We start from the raw sequence: 21,719 nt of genomic DNA on the forward strand, positions 1-21,719 counted from the left end.
GAATATTTGTAAAGCATTTGGAAAGGTATCTGGCTTACTGGTTAAGTTCTTAAAGTCAACCGAATGTTAACCTAGACCACTCTCCTTGTCTAAAGCACATGAGTTGGGTTTGGATCAATCTAACATTAGAGTTGGTTGCCTTTCTTTTGCACATATTTGTGGAGGTAGGTAATAGCCCAGATGTATGCTAACTAGCAGGGAAAGGTCTGCTTAAAATTTAAAAGGCACATGGATAATTCACATTAACATAATTAGCATTCCGAGTAGTTAATTTATCCACTCTCAGCACAGGAGTACTTCCTGTCCTTTTCTAGAGAAGCCATGTGAACAAAAAACACAGAGTGAGGTAGGACTTTTATGTACAACCTAAACCAGCTTTATGAGATGTTCTGCAGGGGAAAGATTCCTAGAAAGTATTAATACTAAAGGCTCTGGAAGTAGTTGGTACAAATCAACAAGGAATTTCTGAGCATTTGCTGTTGGGAACATGGTGAGAGGTTTGATGAATTGTGTGTCTATCGTGAGCAGAGAAGACCATCATGGTGACACGTGGGGGAGGAACTGAGGCTCAGGGCTGGTTAGGACTGGGGAAGAAATTAACATGGTAGAAGAGGAGAGAAAAAAAATCAGGAAAAGCAGATGGAACCAGCTGCAAAATTCCCTTAGAAAGTGAAACTCCAAGCAAGTGAGGGCTAGAGTTCAACACTGTGGTTTTCTGAGTAAATATGATTCTCCCTGTGCTGGAAGAGAGAAAATTGCAGGACTGGAAAGAACAAGGGTACAGTTCCTGGTGAGAAATGATGTGCCAATGAAGGTCATTTTAAGGAACATGCTGCCTGGGGATGGGGAATAAGTACAAGTGTTGAGATTACTAGAATGAGGGTAGAGAGGGGCTGGGTGGCCAGTTCCCTTTCAAGGGTTCTGTTGTCCCATAAGACTTCAGCCCTTGGGCTCAAGTGGACATGGGAGGTGTGAGGCACCCACAGAACGGCTCAGCAAGTGGCCAGGGGTTGCTCAGACTTCTTGGGCCCGCTGGGGGCAGACTGATGTGAAGGGAGGCCTCCAACTCCCTTCCCTCGCATCTCCATGTGGCTATGTTGAGAGAGCAGGGGTGAGAGAGAAGAGAGAATGAGGAAAAACAAGACTGATTTTATTATTTTTTTTAAGTTTTATTTTCCCTGCCACTTTGATTATTTTTTAGGAAAGGAAAAAGAGAAAAATAGGAAAATAACCATTTATGTGGCACATTTTCAAACCTGGGCTTCCTTTTCCTGTTTCTCCAAAACTGCAACCTAAGTCTTTAACAAAGACTCCTGAGAGCCTGGTTTCAGCCACTGGCTGTGCAAGAGATGGTAGCCCTATAGCAGCAGACATGTTGTTTATGGTTATCCAAACCCAACACCTTCCTTAATGAGAAAGGAAGCAATAAAACAGGAATAGTGGACAGGCCAGCTGGGCTAATCAGCCCGGGCAGGAGGCCCAACCTCCTAAAGAACCTGGAGTCCATTAATACCAGCATCTCATCTACTTGGAAATCAACCTTCCCCCGGACTTTGGGAAGAGTAGTAGCTCTCTGAGTAACCAGAACTGGTCCTCTAATCACTGGTGAGAAGGCAAATAGCTTCAGGAAGCTTCTTAAACCTCAATGCATAGCACTCTTCTTGGGGGTGCCCCTGCCTCTTTGTTTCTTATTGTATTTACTAGAGGTCCAGGTGAGAGTTCAGTAATGTTTTGTGTTTCTGTCCATTTCTCTTGTGTATTTTTGACTCTAATATACCTACTATATTAGAAGAGGAGGCGATCATTCCATTTTGCCCCCTCCTTCCTCTCTGCCCCTTCCTGAGTCCTGGATCTTATCATTTCTTCCTTGATCTTCCACCTCTAATCTCTTCATCCACAAATTCATCCCCCATGCTGCCATTTGTTAACTTGCCAGGTCCCTCCCCAGCTTTGGAAGCTTCACTGGCTCCCCATTACTGGCAGAAGCACTCAATCATGTGCTCACAGAAGTCTGTGTTGTTAGTTGGGCTATTTGCTATGATAATATTGAAAGCAGTGATCTAAAGAATGATTTACTTAAAAATAAAAAGAATAGGGGCTCCTGGGTGGCTCAGTCAGTTAAGCGTCTACCTTTGGCTCAGGTCATGATCCCAGGGTACTGGGATGGAGTCCCATGTCGGGCTCTCTGCTCAGCGGGGAGCCTGCTTCTCCCTCTGCCTCCCTCTCTCTCTGTCTCTCGTGAATAAATAAAGAAAATCTTAAAAAAATAAAATAAAAATAAAAAGAATGGATTTTAAGATGTCACAATAACATTCTTTTCATTCACCAAAATTATGAAATGTTTCCCTGAGAAAAAAGCTAAGGAACCAGTAAGTACACACAACCCCTAGTCTGTTTTACAGATTTGTCCACAGGAGTATGTTAGATGTGGCAGGATGAAGATGAGAACCACCAGCCCTCAGGATACAGGCTAGCGGCTTCATTTAACTTGGTATCTCAGACCCTTCATAATGACCCCTTAGCAGACTCTTCCCCCCGCCCAAGACCTGTGGGCCACCACACATAGTGGACCTACCATTTTCCAACCACATGACCTTCTTTTAGGTTTTTACTGATTGCCTCCTCCCCTACCCACACCTCATCCATGTTATCTGATTTTTTTTTTTCTGGCTTGTTTCAAATGTTACCTCCTCTGTGAAACTCCTCAAACCTTTAGAAAATTAATTCATCTCTCCTCTGGGCTCCAAAGTTCTTCAAACCGATCTCTGACCTTGACCTTATTAAACTGAATTGTAATTTTCTGTTTGCCTATCTGTCTTCCCTACTATACTACAAACAGCTTGAGAAAGCCACATGATTTTTCCTTTATACATGCCTTATAGAAATATCTAAGTACCTGGCTTGTTGCTTGATAGTTACTTTGCTTATTAAATACTTGTTAAATAATACAATAATGAAATAACTTATTGGTTAATAAGTAAGGGACATAATATTTTACTGATAAAAAGGCCGAATTTCAGTGAAGATAACTAAAATCTCAAAACCATAAGAGCAAACATCAAATCGTCACAGTTCCAGTGCAGGGTTCTATCTACTTTCTAATCAGATTTTCTCGTTTGAAGAGACCTAGAAGCTTCTGAGTGACTAACCTGCCTCCATATTTAGTATGTTCTTCTTAGGTTAGACAAACTGGGCTATTCTGAGCTCAGCCATTCCAATATCTCATCACATTTTTCCTGATTTATTTCTTCTGTCTGATGTATTTCCTGTCAGTTTCATTAATTTTTTTCTGTATAATTTCTTTTTATCATCTCCCGGTTCCGGAGTGCCATATTTACCCATTTTCTTTTGGTATCAGATCAATTTTTAATTTGTGGCTTCTGTTTCTGTGACATCTTCAGGATTTAAAATTGCATTCTGTTCTTGTGATCTCCAACCACAGAAAAGCAACTGTATGTAATTGCAACAAAACATAAAATTAAAATAAGAGCATACACAAAAAAGATAAAGTCCAAGGGAAGGCAAGGAAAGTATTAGCTTATGCCAGTAAATAAGGAAGATTTCACAGAGTCCCAAAGCAAAGACTATGTTCAAGGATAAGCGCTAGCAGAGGGAGAGACTGGACAGCAGCTGCTTGCACAAGAATGACTCTTCCTCCCTTCCCAGTTCTTTTTCTTGAGGAAACAACCCCGAGGCTTAATGGACAGTCCCCCCACTGACAAGTCATAGACTTTACCAGCCTCAGAAGTAATTTCCTCTCACTCAGGACAAACCCTATAATCCTCCCACTTCCATGTGGAAAATTGGAAGGTCACCCCAAGTTGTCTCTTCCTCCTGAAGAAGCTTTTTGCCCCAAACCACAATTTGTTCCCAGGGCCATTCTTCCAAGTGTCCGTGGGCAGCACATACCCTCACATTTTCACTGCCTTGCACAAGCTGGCCCTCGCTGCATTGACCAAAAGCCTGTGCATATGAGACGTAAGAATGAAGTCCAGCGAATGAGTACAAATCACTCCCTGAAAAGCCTTGTTCTCTTCCGCTATCTAATACTGGGGTAATGTTAGACATCACCTAACATACAGCTTTCATTTAATTTTTACTTCTAGGACACCCACTCCAGATTATATGAACTGATCAGGGGGTCAAATTGATGTTCTTTCACCAAGAATACTCAGTATTCTTTAAAAGCCTTCCTAATCCTGGGTCGTTAGGAATATAAATATGGGCTATAAAATAAATGGCTGACAAGTATGGCAGATGCAGAAGAGTGTACTGGGTAAGAGTGTGAGCTCTGGAGTTCAGTGGGCCTGGCCTTGAATTCTCATTTTACTACTAGTGGCCTTGAGCAAATGACTGGTTTCTTCAATGAATTAGTAATATATGATGTACTCAATAAATGGCATTATAACCTAAAAGGTAATAGAGTTACTATATTTCTGTAAGTTAATGATGCATTTTCCACAGTTTAATGGCTTTGAAATCAGAATGTCTTTCATAATCAATATCAAAAGAAACCTGCCAGCTGTTTACCCCATATCCTGCCTGCCTCACGCCAGCTCTTATTAAATTTATGGTACATTTTATAAGTATTTGTGTTTAAGAATCAAGGAGATACAGTACATAAGATGACAACAACTAAAACTTTGGAGTTCTTTTGTGGTAAACATGCCTTTTTAGCTAGATTCCCCTATTTATTATTTGTGTCTTCTATATGAAAGAGAAGAGCTGAAGATCTCTTGGGTTATACTGTTCCATTTGCAGTTACACAGCCAAGTGGTGTCATAGAAGCCAATTTACTGGGAAGCTCGTGAAGCTCAACCTTCCAGCTTCCTACTCTCACAGGCCTCTGCTGGTGTCCCGGGAAGGGCCCTAGAACCGTGTTCATGTGGTCAGATATATTTCTAAAACATGCACATTTGTTTTGTTTTCTTTTTCTTAAAGAAAAATTGTATGAGCTTCTGTCTCCATAAACATTAGAATGCTTGGGGATGTTGTCCAAGGTGTTTGTATTTAGACTACTCTCCCTCTCCTGAGTACATCTTTGGCCTGTGTTTCTTCTCCCCTCCATCAAAAGCTGCTCTAGGGAAAGGACCTTCTGTCTGATATTAGTGTAACTTTGAATCAGTGTGGTTTACCTCTTCTGGGGTTCTGTATATTTTGCATCCTCCTCCTAATGCAGAGTGAAAGGTTATTTTTTTTTTTCAAATGAAATATCTGGCATTAGCAAAGAGACTGAAATGTTATTTTTGAACTACAAAGAGACCCTTCTTCCTTCACCCCTAAACATATACCCAGAAGACACTTTCCTACTGTGCCTACATGTAGGCATAGCCCATTTATGGCTGCCTAAACCAATTTCTATATATTCAACACTGCTACACAGTTAACAGCAGATTAGATTCTCCTGCAGGAGAACAGCTGAGATAGCAGATCCAAATGTGAAGGAGACAAAGACACCACTTTACTTCTCTTACACTTCTACTATTTTACTCTGCTCATTTACCTTCCCCTTCCTGCCTGTTGCCCATCAGCTAACAGTTATTAAGCACCTGCCAAATGATAGGCATTATGGTAAATAGGCACTGGCACACTGAAATGAACACTTAACATTGCTCAGTGAGTGGAAGAATCGAACACTGGTTTTTGTGGTGGTACTGCTGGCTGTTCTTATCCTAGTAATGTCATTTTCATTTTCTAGTTTCTTCATTAAGAGAAGGTGAATGTTATCATTGTCCTCATTTTCCCTTTAGTTGTGCTTTTAGTTATTCTATGATTGGCAAGAATCACTGCTATTTTTATCCCTTTCCCCTTTCATGTCCTAAGAGGCTCAAAGAAGTGGGTAAACCAGAAGGTTGGTTGAAAACAAAAGCTTCTTTTTTGATCTATTAATTACTCCAAAAGGATTAAATATTCTTCTGCCTTACCTATTTTCTTGATCCTGTAACTAACATATACTGGAAAAAGTAAAGAGACCTCAAAAGAGTTCATCTTTATTAAATATTGTAGTCAATCGTAAGCAATGATGACATTAACAAAAGAACAATCATGGTCATAATATGAACCACACAAACCATTCTCTCTACCATATGTATTTAACACTGCTAGTCCTCTGTTCACATGCTCAGACCTGAATAAATTAGAAGGTGTTTGTCCTTTAGGTGTTAACCTAAATGTCACTTCCTCTGGAAGGATTTCCCGGCTTTCCCTTCTTTTACACACTGAAGTAGATATTTCCCACCATGGGCTCACATGCAGTGGATGTGAGCACTCACAGAGCACCCTAGACATCCCTGCTACAAGAGTCATCGCATCTCATTGTCATTGTTTGCTTCATTAACTGTTTTTCCACTAGAGCATGAGCTCTATGAGGATAGCCACCATGCAAATCTTATTCACCATTTTATCCTCTGGAAAAAACTAAGAATGTTATAAACAGTTGATAAGTGAAGGAAAGAAAGGAAGAAAGAAGGAAGGAAGGAGTTTTTCAAATATTAGGGAAGCCAATGGTTCGGTTTATTTAGTATTCAAAATGCAATCATATGGACAGTACTTTTGGAACTACTTCCCTTATGACTGGGATTTCCCCAACTCCTTCTTGTGCTTATTGAATTGCTGAAAATAATATCAAAAAGTGTTATTTCCTCCTCTGATTCCTCTAGGAGATGCAGACACAAATCATGGAGTCCAAGTGACTTAAGCCAAAGTGGTTCTTCTTGGTTCTTATGTCATTGTTTTGGAGTCAGCCCAGGTATACACACTATACCATCTGCACTGTATCCTAAACATCTCCTACTTTCCCATCTGACTCTTGCTCACATTGTTAGATTCTCAACTCTTTCCCCTGACTTGTCTCCCAAAGTACAGATGATTATCCTTATTCTAAAGGAAGGGAGAGAATGTGTAGATCATCCAAAGGAGTGGCTTGTCCAAACACTGTCTTTTTTTGGCTTTCAAATACATAGTGTAGAATTTCATATACCACAATTTGCCCACCGCTCAGAAAATTCAGAATTCTTCTGTAAGTGGCAGTCCAAATTTGAAAACCACAGCTGTTTTTAGCAATTGAGTCACTGCCTTTCAGATGCCAAAAATATCACCTACCATATTCCCCAGGGTTCAAAGAAAGAGGAAAGAGAAAAAAAGCAAAGAACAAGTTGAGGATAAAGGTAGCAGGAAGCTTCTCCAGTCATACAAATTATTATTAAAAATAACTATAATAGTGCTCGCTTTGGCAGCACATACACTAAAATTGGAATGATACAAAGAAGATTAGCATGGCCCCTGCAAAAGGATGACACACAAATTTGTGAAGTGTTCCATATTTTTACTGGAATAAAAATTAAAAAAAAAGAAGAGAAAGAAATAAAAAAAAACTATAGTAACTGAAATAACAATAATATTAGCAATAAGAACTAGCATTCAATAGCAATTAACAAAATAGGGCCTCATGTGACTTTCCTAATCTCCCTAAAAGGGAGAGATGATAGTATTCTTAGCACCCTCATTTTATAGATGAAGAAACAAATTAGAAAGGTTAAGTGAATAACCTAAGGTTACACAGCTAAGCCTGAGCTCCCAACCCAAGCCATCCAACTTCAGATCCTGTATTCATTCTATCTCTTATCCAAACACAGTCTCACCATGATTTATCTAACCACTCCTTCATGGATTGATTTTGGTAAGAAATCTGCCCTTTTCCATCACTGTAGGCCTAAGGGGAATCATTAGAATTTCTGTGAGCTTCTCAAAATAGAGTAGAAACAAAGATTCTACTTTTAGCTTTTGGAAGAGGGTTCTAGGTATATACATATTAAAATCTTACTTGGCCCATCTCTAAACTGGTTTTGGAAGCTCCAGGAAAGAAGCTTGGCCAGTCTGTCCCAGTGTGCACCTTGGACTCTGATTTCCAGACCCCCCACCCCCACCCACACAGGACCTCAGGAACAGCCAAAGCAACTTTTTAACTGGCAAAACATGGTGACCCTTCTCTGGTCTCCCAGTCCCCATCTCCCCAGAGCAGACCAGTACCTAGCACATCCTGGGTTGTGGCGAGAGAGATTCTCATCCTAGAGGCCTTAGCAACTGTGTCCAGGCTGTGCAGCCAATGGAAAGCCTACCCCATAAATCAAATCTTGGGGAATCTGTGATCCAACAACACCTCCAGCGAATACCCATTTAAGGCAAAATCTGGCAAGAACTTTGTAAAAGAGAGTTGGGAAAAGACAACTAGACAGGGAAGTGAAGGGCTACTAAATGATACAGGGAGGATGAAACTGTGGCAGACAGTATTTTCCAAAGATGACTGCAAAAATCATCTGGTCCTAAAGCTCTTCCAGGATCTTGCGACTCTCCCATCAAAAGGAGTTTATTTCCTCTCTCCTTGAATCTCCACTGGTCTTGCTGACTGTCTCAATGAATAGACTATGGTTGAAGTGAAGCCCTACGACTTTGAGGGTAGGTTAGAAAAGGTGGTACGGCTTACACCTGACTCTCGCTCTTGGGCATCTGACTTTTGAACCTTGATAGGAAACCCAGGCTACATAGAAAGTTCATACGTAGCTACTCCAGTTACCAGCCCAACAAAGGTGCTAGCTGACAGCTGGCATCAACTGCCAGACCTGTGAGTGAACAAGTCTTGTGACTTTGTGGACAAAGGAGAAGATGAGCTTAGCCACTTACTTCAGTCTCTGAACATTCTACGGTGGTTTAGAAGTATCCAGAGGCGGAGGGAGACAGGTAGTGCAGAGAAAGGGAAGAATCTAACTCCCAACACCTTTGTCTTAGGTCTGACCTAGAGTTACGTGTTCTACTTAAATAATTACATGTTAGAACCTGCAGTCTCAGTGCCATGTGTTCTACTTAAATAATTACAGTTAGAACCTGCAGTCTCAGTGCCATGATACCACTGAATCATTTTATTTCCAATGACAGCCTTTTGATCAGGTCATTAGATTTGATATCAGAAAAGCCAAAAACATAGGGATTGTCTATCTTGTACACTGTTGTAATACAAACATTTAGCATAGTGCCTGGAACCTAGTATGCACTCAATAAACATCTGTTGGATGGAAGAATAAACAAATGAAAGAAATTTCCTCCCTCCTTTTAGAGAATGATACCTAATATCAGATTAGCATAAAGTGCTTAGAAATTTGCAGTGTTCAATAGATTGATATTCAACTGCCTTCAGTAACGTTTTTTAACCTGCTTAAATCAACTGTTAAATTTTAAAACTGTGAGTTCCTTGAGGGCAGAGACCATGTCTTATTCCATTTTGTATCCCCAGCACCTGGCACTTTGCTTCGTACTTGCTAAGTGCTCAATAAATATTAAATATTTAAATACTAAAAACTAAATGAATGTCAAACAGAGACTGACAGAGATATTTCAAATTATTTAGTTCGCCTAGGCTTTGCCTGGTAGGAGGCAGTGACAGATAACAGATAAGGATGCTGGCCAATGCACCTGATCTCCAGAGGGATCAGACTGGGATGCAGGAGTCCAGAAGTCCTGAGGCTTCCCAGCTGCTAAAACCTTTCGAGAATATGGGAACTCAAAAAGCTTTTGTAATCTGAGCAGGACATTGGTTTGAATACCAAAAAGGGTACTACTTTACCAATCAAGAGTGGTTTTTTATGATTATACTCCAAATATGATTTTCTTTCACAGCTAATTTTATACATGATCCATTTATTCATTTGTCCAATCATTTATTCATTCATCCCATATTAGTGGGGGTCTACCCATTGCTATTTTTCTACAAAGATAGGTGAGTGTTCAAAAGCACCCCATTTCCTGGAAAATTGACCTGGCTAGGCAACAAAAGATGTGATCTCACTTTGTAGAGGCAGATGGAAATTATAGATATAAGATCACAATTCAGAATGAACTAATCCAGTGTATTTCAAAATGACTATTGAAAATAGAGATGTCTAGGGGCGCCTGGGTGGCTCAGTCATCAAGCGTCTGCCTTCGGCTCAGGTCATGATCCCAGGGTCCTGGGATGGAGCCCCGCATCGGGCTCTCTGCTCAGCGGGAAGCCTGCTTCTCTCTCTCCCACTCCCCCTGCTTGCGTTCCCTCTCTCTCTTTCTTTCTGTCAACTAACTAAATAAGTAAATAATAAATCTTTAAAAAAAAAAGGAAGAAAGAAAATAGAGATGTCTGGTATCTACCACTCCAGACACACTAAATCAGAACATCAGGAGTGAGACTGCAAACTTTATGAGCAATTTGTGATTTAGATTGCACTCAAGTTTGAGAACTGTTGACCAAAGCTATCTTGCTAATGGGACCTACATGCGACTGCTTAATATAATATAGTTTCCCCCACATCTCTACAAAAGTAAGATGTTACTTGACTGATTCTAAGACACCTAGGAATAGTGTTAATATGGCTCAGATATTTAACACTATTTAGAATAGTATAAACATGGCCGATGCCCCAGACCAGAATTTCCCTGAATAATCATTCTCTCCCTAAACTAGCCTTAAATAAACCCTTGCAAAAAGAAAATAACAAAGTAAATCTATCCTTCCCTTAAGAAACTCACAATTTAGAAGGAAACTCTTACAAAATAGTCATTATTAAAATAGAAAAGCTTTTAAACCCAGAAATGGCACGTTAAAACCGTTCTCAATTTGAAAAACAATAAACAACAATCATCAGCTGTGAAACAGAGCTCTAGACTATACTATTTTTCTACCCTGGTTCCCACAGTGCTGACGTCCAGCTGGGACCCTGAGACCTTTTCCTTGCCTTACCCCCAAACTCACTCCTTCCCAGGAGACTTTTACTCACTTTCTGAATTTTCCTAATCTGGTCAGAGAGTGTGTCTAACAGGCGAGTTTTCAGGAAGTCCATCACCTTGACCACCCGGCCATCAATGTAGCAACTGTAATAAAAATAAAATAAGAATCAGGTAAAATCTTGAGCAGGAGACTACAAATACACTTCTCTAGCCAGAGGTCTCTGTTGCTTGAGGAAACAGCCCAGAGTTCACTGGGCTTTTACATCTTAAAAAGTTTTGACCCTGGATGCTTTTCAAACAAGTAATATGCTTTTTAACTTCTTCATTTCTACCTCCATTTGTGGCCTATATTGTGATTTTTTTTTCAACCTTTGTCACATGAAACTGCATTGCTTGCTCTATAGGAGCTGACAGGAATCTGTAATACAAATTAAGTAATGGGAAAAAGCTTACTTTTCTTTTCCCCCTAGGAAGAGCAATTTAACACCCATCCCATACCACCCCTGCCCCCACCTTAAAAGTAATAAAGGTATGTGAGAGGTTTAGAAAGACTATTCAAACATTTTTATAGGTTTCCACACCTTTCAATAAGGAAACAAATCCCAACCACAAAAATCTGATTTAGTGTAGTGAGTGGGTCTCAAAGGTTTCATCTCCAACTCACCTTGTAGTCAACCTTCTCCGACCACCTCCAGAATAAATGAATGGATGAATGAATGAACAAACAAATAAATAAATCAGATAGATTAAGTCTAGGAGCACTCTCCTAAAATAATAACAAATTTAGCATTCACTGGGTGTGGTGGTGTGGGTTTTGTTAGGTGGTTTAAGTATAACATCAAGTCGTGCTGATACAATGTTGTGAACATTTGACCAAAACAGGTCCGTCCAGCTTTGTGGGGCCCTTCTTTGTGAATCCTTACTCTGAAGACTAAGCTGAGACTAGTCCAGGTTTAGGGGACTTTTATTATCTCAAACCTCCCACCCCCATCTTTACAAAATTCTGAATTGAATCAATTGAATTAAAATAAATGCCTATGACTCCTGGATGCCTTTTCCAACCCACTCAGGTCTCCCCAGCTGATGGCTAATGATAGATTATTTTCATTTTTAATAAGACAACAACCTATCAGTACGTATTATAGAACTGTGTGAAAATTCTTCTTAATATTAAATCCCCATACTAATACATGATGTAGTAGAATGGTTAAAAATTTTTTTTAAGATTTTATTTATTTATTTATTTAGTTGAGAGAGAAAGAAAACACCAGCATGAGGGGCAGAGGGAGAGGGAGAGAATCTCAAGCAGACTCTGTGCTGAGTGTGGAGCCCGACGTGGGTCTTGATCTTACAACCCTGAGATCATGACCTGAGCTGAAATCGAGTCAGATGTCCAACTGACTGAGCCACCCAGGAGCCCCTAAAAAAGTTTTTTTTTTAATTGCTGTAGCTGAAGTGCGTGAGTTCCACCCAATCAGCCTCCCCTTGGCCTCCTTCATCACCTCAGACATTTCCAAAGAATCCAATGTTTAAGTCATTGATATGTTGGAAAACAACATAGGTTTTGGACCCACAGATATCTGAGTTCAAATTCCAGATCAGTTATTTACTGCCTATATGACCTTGGACAAGATACTTGGCCTCTGTGCGCCTCAGTTGTCTTATTCTTTTTTCTTTTTTTCTTTTGAGAGAGAGAGAGAAAGTACAGGTGGGCAGGGTGAGGAGGTGCAGAGAGAGAATCTCAAGCAGGCTCCACGGCCAGCGCAGAGCCAACTTGGGGTATGATCTCACAACCCTGAGATTATGACCTGAGCTGAAATCAAGAGTCGGCCACTTAACCAACTGAGCCATGGAGGTCCTTTTCTTATTCTTTTGTTGTTGTTGTTGTTTAAGATTTATTTATTTATTTATTTATTTATTTGAGAGAAAGAGACAGAGAGGTGGAGGGAGGGGCAGAAGGAGAGAGAGAGAGAATCTCCAGCAGACTTTGTGTTGAGCATAGAGCCCGATGCAGGACTTGATCTCACAACCTTGAGATCATGACCTGAGCAGAAATCAGGAGTTGGACACTCAACCGACTGAGCCACCTAGGTGCCCCAGTTTTCTTATTCTTAAAAGAGGTGATATATCTACTCAGGATTAACTGACGATTAAGCAGGTAAACCTAAAGTGTTAGGTACATAGTAGGCATTCAACAGCTCTGTTCTCTTCTAATTTCATTTTCAGCTCACAAAGACAGGGTCATAAACAACAGGTTACTGATTGATTAAATTATGTGTGAGTATAGAATCCTTAAAAGTGGAACTAGTATATCAAAGGGTACATAATTTTGAAAATTTTGGTGGTTACTTATATTAGGGAACAAAACAAAATAATGACATGACCTTTTACTTCATTACTGATACAGATGCTAGACTCAGATCCAATAAACATTTATTATGTGCAACACACAGTGCTGAGCATGTCCATTACTTACCACCCCAACCTCTTCCTATTAGTACCTCACTATTAGCATTTCTGATTTTTTAAAAAAAATTTTGATTAGATAGCTTGCTACATGGAATCTAGGTATATCAAAACATAGTAATGTTAAAATTAATAATTCATGCAATGCTAATCTAACACACACTGAAGGACATGAATACTTGTTACTATGTTACATGATTACTAGGCACATGATACAAATGCATCATAATTAGTGTTCTTTTATGTTTTAATCAAATATATTATAGTTCCCTTTTTTCTTTTTGTTAGCTCTCAGTAGCTATTTTAAACATCAGAATTTATGAATTTTGCTGGCAACACATATAGTTTAATACTTACTGAGATAAAAATGCCTGATGTACTTTCTCAATGTAGGATTCCCTGTGAATAACCCCCTATCTCACACACTCCTTAGTTGAGGGTCCTTTTATTACTCCACTCCTTCCTTTTGTCTCTTTTCTCAAGTACTCAGACCTTGGAGTTAGAAAACCCTGGTTCAGTTTCAGCTTTGTCACCTACCACCTATAAGATATTAGGTTTCCCCTTCTTTGAAGTTGGCTAAAAAAAAAACCTCAAACCCACAAGATTCAAGGTACACTGTATAGTCAAATTAGGAAAAATTCTGGGCATATACCCTGGCATGTAAGAGGTATTTAATAAGCAAATTTACCTTCCAGGTTACTTAAAGGGCCCAAGGTGACAGCAACCTAGACTGAAAAGCCATGGGATGAGGTGAGCAGGGGAACATCTGTCTGAAGGAGAGCATGTTCATTCACTGTAGATTTGGAATGAGGGAAGACAGCAAGAATAGACTCTGGATTCCCAGTAAGTGGGAGGCAGAGGGAGAGATGGAGAAAGCTGTGTTTCTATTGCAAAAATTTGGGATTTGAAAAGACCTTAATGGCCATGTGGTCTAAAGCATGTAAGCTTGCTACAAATGACTGAGAAGTGATTATCTAGGACAGAGAACCCATTCTCATATAGTGCTTGTACTGTTCCACTGTACTATAGCTTGAATCCATGGAAGGCTCTTCTAACGAGTCTAAAATTTGCTCCCTCTTATTTTTCACTCAATGGCTGTTTTCTTGGACCAAGAAATAGTCCAACTCCTCCTTCATGTGACACGTGGGGGAGGAATTCCAATAAAAACTTTGGCTTAAGCTTTTTAGAGCCCATTTTTGGCACCATTTTTAACCTAAAAGCCTGGATTCAATCATTCTTAGTTGGTCTCAGGCTATTTCTGTGTACTATGAATTAGATTGGAGCAGGGGAGAGCTCCGGGCAGGAAACCAGTGTGACAAGGTTATCTTATCTCAATAGAGCAGAAAAGAAGGGACCTGGGTCATGAAAAGAAGTAAAAGTGAGAGCCTGTGAAGGAAGAACTAATAAAATAAGGCTTCTATAGAGTATAAGAGAAAGAGGAAGGGAATCTCTGATGACCAGGAGCTTGTGAGAGAGGATATCTTGGAGAACACTGATGCCCAGAACATGTAGGCTAGTCAGACTAGGCTTTAGATTTGTTAAAGGAAATGAATGATTCTATTTGAGATATCAAGGACACAGAGAACATCAAGGAGGAAATATACAACAGGTAGTTGGAGATATGAGAAAGAGGTACAAATAAAATTTGAGACAGGAAAAGAGCTGGGTCTTCAGCTTATAAGTAATGAATGAAGCCATGGCTTTAGATGACCTCTCCGAGACGGTAAGAACTTAACAGAGATGTCAGAGACCTTCTAAAATGCTGGTTAAATATGGCCCTGGACATTGCCTCTACATTTGACCCAGCTAAGAGTCCTTTCTTTCCTCACTCTTTTTAATAACCTCAGTCTGAGTCAAATTTACATTTGGATGTCAAAGGAATCCCCATATCGTACTAGAAGCTTCAGCAACTTCATCTGCAACCTTGAATCCACATATATATTATACTATGGAAATATGAACTTTGGTGCGCCACTTTTAAGAGAGGGGTCAATTTAACCATAGATGTGAGTCTGATAATACCTAAGCCTTTTTCTTGGGTACCCTTGGATACTTAACTTGCTACATTTCCCTTCATAAATGTGACACTTTGAAGAAAACATTCAGCGTTGATAATCTGTCGTTATTTGAAAAATTCCTGCCTGTTACAGAGCTTTGGTTCTCTGATAGTGACTGCCTGTGGTAAGAGGCCCACTATATCATTTAGATTTGGACACGAAGGAGGTGGAATAGCCTGCCATAACCATTTGGAAAAAATAAATCATTAAAAATGATGAAGATGGTGATTTCTAACCAAGACTGGGTAAAAGGAAACAGGACTGGATTCCAGCTGACTGTCCAGTGACCTCAGGGCAACTCTCTTTTGTCTTTCTCATTGGGAAGATAAAGATGATTCTTAGACATTAAGCAATCTCTCTAAAGAGTTAATTACTTTAGTAATGGCTACAAAGTGTCAGAAGACCAAATAAATGAGAGAAGAAGGTAAGAATTGAGAGGGAAAAAAAAAGAAAGAAGAGAGAGAGAAGGCAAATTCATCAATTAGAGGTGCTTTGGCATCTTCCACATAAACCTTGGCAGAATAGTTGGTTCTCCAAACACTTAGACTGACACTTTTAGGTAAATCATAATCCTCCTCCAAGCTCTCTTGAAATTTCAGCATCTCTTAGGATCAAACCACAAGTGGCTGAGTTGTTCAACTAAAAGCTGAAGCCAAGAGAGGCTGTGTAGAAATAACATTTCTGGGAACTATTATAAATGCAATGAGGTTGAAACCTTTGTGTGTGGACAAATAGCCTGTCTGGCTCAATGCCAGCAACCATTATTCCTTCCTCTGCTGGCCTCCAGATTGGCAGGTCATATCAAGCACGCATCTGGGGAGGTGGCAAACATGGCAGAGTATACAAAGTAACTAAAACCTCTTACCAATTCCTTCACCAACTCTCTCTCTTTTTTTTTTAAAGATTTTATTCATTTATTTGACAGAGAGAGACACAGCGACTCTCTTGCCCTAAATATTTATTTCTAGTTTAATACCTTTCATCTTATTTAAATGTTTATTTCTAGTTTAATACCTTTCATCTTATTTTAAGTTGTGCACTTTGTTTATTATAAAAGAAATAAGTGTTCATTATAGACAAATTAGAAAACACACATAAAATTAAAATATGAAAAACAAAAAATCACCAATAAACTCAACACCTAGAGAAACCCACTGTTAACATTTTGCTGTATATCTTTTCAGAGATTTTCACAGTAAGTGCACATAAAATTTCCCATAATTAGTTATTTTTAAAAACTTACTCCAAATCCTATTCTACTAGTGTATAAACTTAAAACTGTACCAGCTAAGATTCCCAAGCTCATCCCACAAGGATACTGACATGAGACATTAGAAACTCCAGGTCAAATCATCTTACTCTTATTTTAATTCCATTTTGGCCATTTAGGATCTTCTGCCAGGGGCAGGTCTCACCTCCTTTCTGTCTCTGCCTGCCGGGTTTTAACCCTGATCCTCCTACTCTCCCTTCTCCAGGCCCCTAGATTCAGTCTTCAGGATTGTACTACAATTAGCTACTTATGCCCATTAGCCTCTTAAAGCATTTAATGAGGAGAATTTGTTGCTCCAGGGACAGCTGGTTTTGTTTACCTGGCTCTTTACTTTAAAAGGAAAAACCTTTGCCCCTTATTATCTGACCTCTTCTTTTATTTCAGGTAATTGTATTAGTGCTGGTTTCCCAATGCTCAGGAATTTCCGGACCTATTTTGCTGCCTGCTGCTTTCTGGGAGGAGGGGCAGTCCGCTCAGAATTCTAACATCCAGCCTGCTGACTGGGCAGGTAATTCCATAAAACTGGGGCCTTCCCCATTGAAGGGGGAGAAACTTGGATAATCATTAGAACAACCCTGTTGACCTATAAAACCTATTCTGACACCTTGAAGCCAAACTCTGGAGAGGCTGACTTGAGTCTCTCTAAAGCTTTATACCTTGTATTTGCCTCTCCAAAGGCCCTCATGCTGGGCTCCTACTGAGCACATCGTTCTTCACACTTGCCTTTAGGTTTTCTTTCTGAGGCTACCTTATTCTTGATCTTCTTTGCAATGGGTCAACCTTCTTATCTCCTGTTCTGAACAACTTTGGGCAGGTAAATCTTGGATGAAATGAACACTATTACAAATTTTAAAAAAGAGCCTACAGAATATAGATGTTTCTTTAGCTTTCTTAAACCAGTTCCTATAAATCCATACAGGGGTCACCCAGCTGACTAAAGGGTTCAGGAATTATAAAGTTTTGTACTCTGGGAAAATGTTATCATTGAAAAATGGTACAAGTATAGGTCAGGGTTGCAGGCAATCCCACAGACACATAATGGGTATTCAAAAAATATATTCAATAAAAGCGTGTGTGCCTGAATAAGCTAACCCACAATGTGCCAGAAGGGTGGCCCTGAGGCGCAACTGCTGTCCTAAGGGCCTCATTTATTTGAACTTTTCTCTCTTAATTCCTTGCACACATTGGGTCCTGAGCCTTGAGCCCAGGTCATTTTCCCCCCTGGAACCCAGTATTTGCGGAGACACAATGTTTTTGGCAGAGGCTCAAACAGCTGGCCCTTGATCCTAGCAGTGTTGAGGTGAGCTCTATATGGGAATCAGGGAAGGAGGGGTGTAGGAAAGCCATCTACAGCTCCAGTGTCCAGAGGAGACTCTGAGGAGAGCACCTCTGGGACTTTTCAGAATAGTAGCAGGTAATGGTACCAAAAGTGTGGGCAGGAGCAGATCCATGTGTTTGAGTTCTTAAACAATTTGTGGGACCATCTTTGTATGGAACCAGAAGAGACCCCGAATAGCCAGAGGAATATTGAAAAAGAAAAGCAAAGCTGGCGGCATCACAATTCTGGACTTCCAGCTCTATTACAAAGCTGTCATCATCAAGACAGTATGGTACTGGCACAAAAACAGACACATAGATCAATGGAACAGAATAGAGAGCCCAGAAATGGACCCTCAACTCTATGGTCATCTTATCTTTGACAAAGCAGGAAAGAATGTCCAATGGAAAAAAGACAGTCTCTTCAACAAATGGTGTTGGGAAAATTGGACAGCCACATGCAGAAGAATGAAACTGGACCATTTCCTTACACCACACACAAAAATAGACTCCAAATGGTTGAAAGACCTAAACGTGAGACAGGAGTCCATCAAAATACTAAAGGAGAACACAGGTAGCAACCTCTTCGACCTCAGCTGCAGCAACTTCTTCCTAGAAACATCACCAAAGGCACGGGAAGCAAGGGCAAAAATGAACTATTGGGATTTCATCAAGATAAAAAGCTTTTGCACAGCAAAAGAAACAGTCCACAAAACCAAAAGACAACCGACAGAATGGGAGAAAATATTTGCAAATGACATATCAGATAAAGGGCTAGTATCCAAAATCTATAAAGAACTTATCAAACTCAACACCCAAAGAACAAATAATCCAATCAAGGAATGGGCAGAAAACATGAACAGACATTTTTCCAAAGAAGACATCCAAATGGCCAACAGGCACATGAAAAAGTGCTCAACATCGCTCGGCATCAGGGAAATCCAAATCAAAACCTCAATGAGATACCACCTCACACCCGTCAGAATGGCTAAAATTAACAAGTCAGGGAACGACAGATGTTGGCGGGGATGTGGAGAAAGGGGAACCCTCCTACACTGTTGGTGGGAATGCAAGCTGGTGCAACCCCTCTGGAAAACAGTATGGAGGTTCCTCAAACAGTTGAAGTTAGAGCTACCGTTCGATCCAGCAATTGCACTACTGGGTATTTACCCCAAAGATACAAATGTAGGGACCCGAAGGGGTACGTGCACCCCAATGTTTATAGCAGCAATGTCCAGAATAGCCAAACTGTGGAAAGAGCCAAGATGTCCATCGACAGATGAATGGATAAAGAAGAAGTGGTATATATACACAATGGAATATTATGCAGCCATCAAAAGGAATGAGATCTTGCCATTTGGAACGACGTGGATGGAACTGGAGGGTGTTATGCTGAGTGAAATAAGTCAATCAGAGAAAGACATGTATCATATGACCTCACTGATATGAGGAATTCTTAATCTCAGGAACAAACTGAGGGTTGCTGGAGTGGTCGGGGGTGGGAGGGATGGGGTGGCTGGGTGATAGACATTGGGGAGGGTATGTGCTACGGTGAGCGCTGTGAATTGTGCAAGACTGTTGAATCACAGATCTGTACTTCTGAAACAAATAACACAACATATTTTAAGAAAAAAGAAAAAGAAGAAGATAGCAGGAGAGGAAGAATGAAGGGGAGTAAGTGAGAGGGGGAGACGAACCAGGAGAGATGATGGACTCTGAAAAACAAACTGAGGGTTCTAGAGGGGAGGAGGTAGGGGGATGGGTTAGCCTGGTGATGGGTATTAAAGAGGGCACATTCTGCATGGAGCACTGGGTGTTATGAACAAACAATGAATCATGGAACACTACACCAAAACAAATGATGTAATATATGGTGATTAACATAACAATAAAAAATTTTTTAAAAAAGTACAGAATCAGGTACAAAAGTAAATATTCATTTAGAGTGACCAAACAAATCACAACAAGCCTCCAGAAACTAAGAGAATCAAACCCTTTTTTCCTGAGAGCTCTTTCAGCGATTTACCGGAAATGCTTATATAGCAATGCTTCCTGATAGCAACCTGCCCTACCCCTTTCCACCTAGAACATCCTCCAACTCTCACCATCTCCCAGCACTTGTAGGAGCCAAGATAAGTGAGGGGCTCAAAGCTCCAGTCATTAGCCTCATGGCCAATTAACTGTGGGGCATTGATAGTAAGAATGGCAGGGGCTAAGTTACCAGAACCTAACCATCTATAAGCAGTATTTTTTTAACTCAATGTTTGTAAATTGGGAGCTGCCTATACAGTTACCTCATCCTTTCCCTGGCTTTTTTTCATATAATTGTCATTGTTTGTAGCAGAATAGCACAACCAACTTAACTATAATTAAGTTAGTACGTTACTAACTAGGAGAACACAGAAAGAAGAAAGAGGAAGGAAGGAACCTTATATGTATTAAGTTCCTTACTTCCTAGATATTTTACATATGGTATCTCATTTAATCCTCAAGAACACTCCCTGTTTTACAGGTTACAGACTTGTGGCTCGCAGAGATAGAGTAACTAGGAAACCAGAGATCTTATATGCACTAAGTGATAGATACCAAACACTGTTCCCTCTTTGTTCTGCCCATGGAGGAGCTGGAGAGTACTGTGTTTACTTCATCTGTCCTGTAATCCAGTACAATTGCTTTCCAACCATCTTTACTCTTGCCTCCTTCAACCATCCTGACCAGTTAAACAATACTGAGCTAAACTCCGATTTCTCTAGAAAACAGAACATTACAACAAAATAAAAACAAAAACAAAAACCTGGGGAGATAAGTAAAGGAATGCAGGTGGTATAGTTTTACTCTGCAAAAATGCTTTTCAAAGTCTTTTAGGAACTATTATATGAAGAAAGGTGGCTCCGTGGTCAAATAGGTTAAGAAGTGCTGGGTTAGCACCAAGTTCTACTTCCTGCTATCATGGAATAGCTGATATAAGAATTACCCTTCTGTCACAGACAACTCAAAATCCAACACAAAATATATAAAACAACTGTTTGAAGGAATTAGACAGCAACCAACTCAGGATACCGTCTTTGAAAGAAGGGGAGGGGCACATGAGGTGAGGCCCACACTCACCTGGGTTTGCACCCCTGGGTAGGGTGGAGACAGTTTACTGACCACCAAAATTTTGTGCTCTCCTTCTACAGTCCAGAGCTATTTGTCAAGAAGCAGCTGCGCAGGCAGAACCTATTATTTCTCTGCCACTGTCATGGGAGAGGGGTCTAAAACACTAATAGGGCCAAAGCAATGTGAGCAGAAGTAATACATCACTTTAAGGCTGAAGCTGATGGAGATGTGTATCACCTCTGGGCAGAAATTAAGAAGCCATGTCTTCCGTATAGTCTCTTTCCCCTTTGTCAGATGAATGGAAAGTCTCCAAGGAGAAGTCACAAGATGGAAAAAAGCCTAGGCCCTGAAATGACCACATATAAAGCCATCTATCAGGTATACCAGCATTGGACATGACATTAGTGAGAAACAAACTTCTACTGTTTAGACCACTGAGATCTGGGGGTTTATTTATTAAAGCAATTAGTGTTATATTTACTAATGCAGAGGTATTACAACAAAACTCCATTATGCCAATCAAATTTTTCATCAGCAGTTCATAATAAAGAGGTGTCCTTTGAAAGGAAATGGTCCCTGGTATGAAAAAAAAGAATAACCTGGAGAACCTGGTTAATTTTAGTTTGAATTGACTGGCTGACTGTCAACAAGGGGCTGAATTCTAACTATGCAAGTACAGTTGATGAGGGAAGAGATCATTCTTATTCTTTTGTATCTAGGCAAACTGAGCCAAGGGTGAGAACAATGATCAGGGCAATTAT

The 21,719-nt window shown here is 40.1% G+C and overlaps 1 protein-coding gene and 1 non-coding gene across 4 annotated transcripts in view; one reads left to right on the plus strand and one right to left on the minus strand.

Moving 5' to 3' along the window:
- The window catches only part of HPSE2 (heparanase 2 (inactive)), a 687,285-nt gene that overhangs the window by 173,676 nt on the left and 491,890 nt on the right, over positions 1-21,719 (minus strand). For all 3 annotated transcript variants that reach the window (XR_003519076.2, XM_027589152.2, XM_027589165.1), the window contains exon 7: positions 10,800-10,893. Coding sequence is in view for 2 of the 3 variants with exons in the window: in XM_027589152.2 (XP_027444953.1) it covers positions 10,800-10,893 (94 nt within the window). In the remaining variant the exon portion in view is untranslated. The remainder of the gene's footprint in view (positions 1-10,799; positions 10,894-21,719) is intronic.
- On the plus strand, positions 7,220-7,326 carry LOC113924026. Its single transcript, XR_003520510.1, has one exon. It is a non-coding gene; the product is annotated as a U6 spliceosomal RNA (small nuclear RNA).

Source organism: Zalophus californianus, chromosome 15 (assembly GCF_009762305.2).
Source record: "Zalophus californianus isolate mZalCal1 chromosome 15, mZalCal1.pri.v2, whole genome shotgun sequence".
Classification (NCBI taxonomy): Eukaryota; Metazoa; Chordata; class Mammalia; order Carnivora; family Otariidae; genus Zalophus; species Zalophus californianus.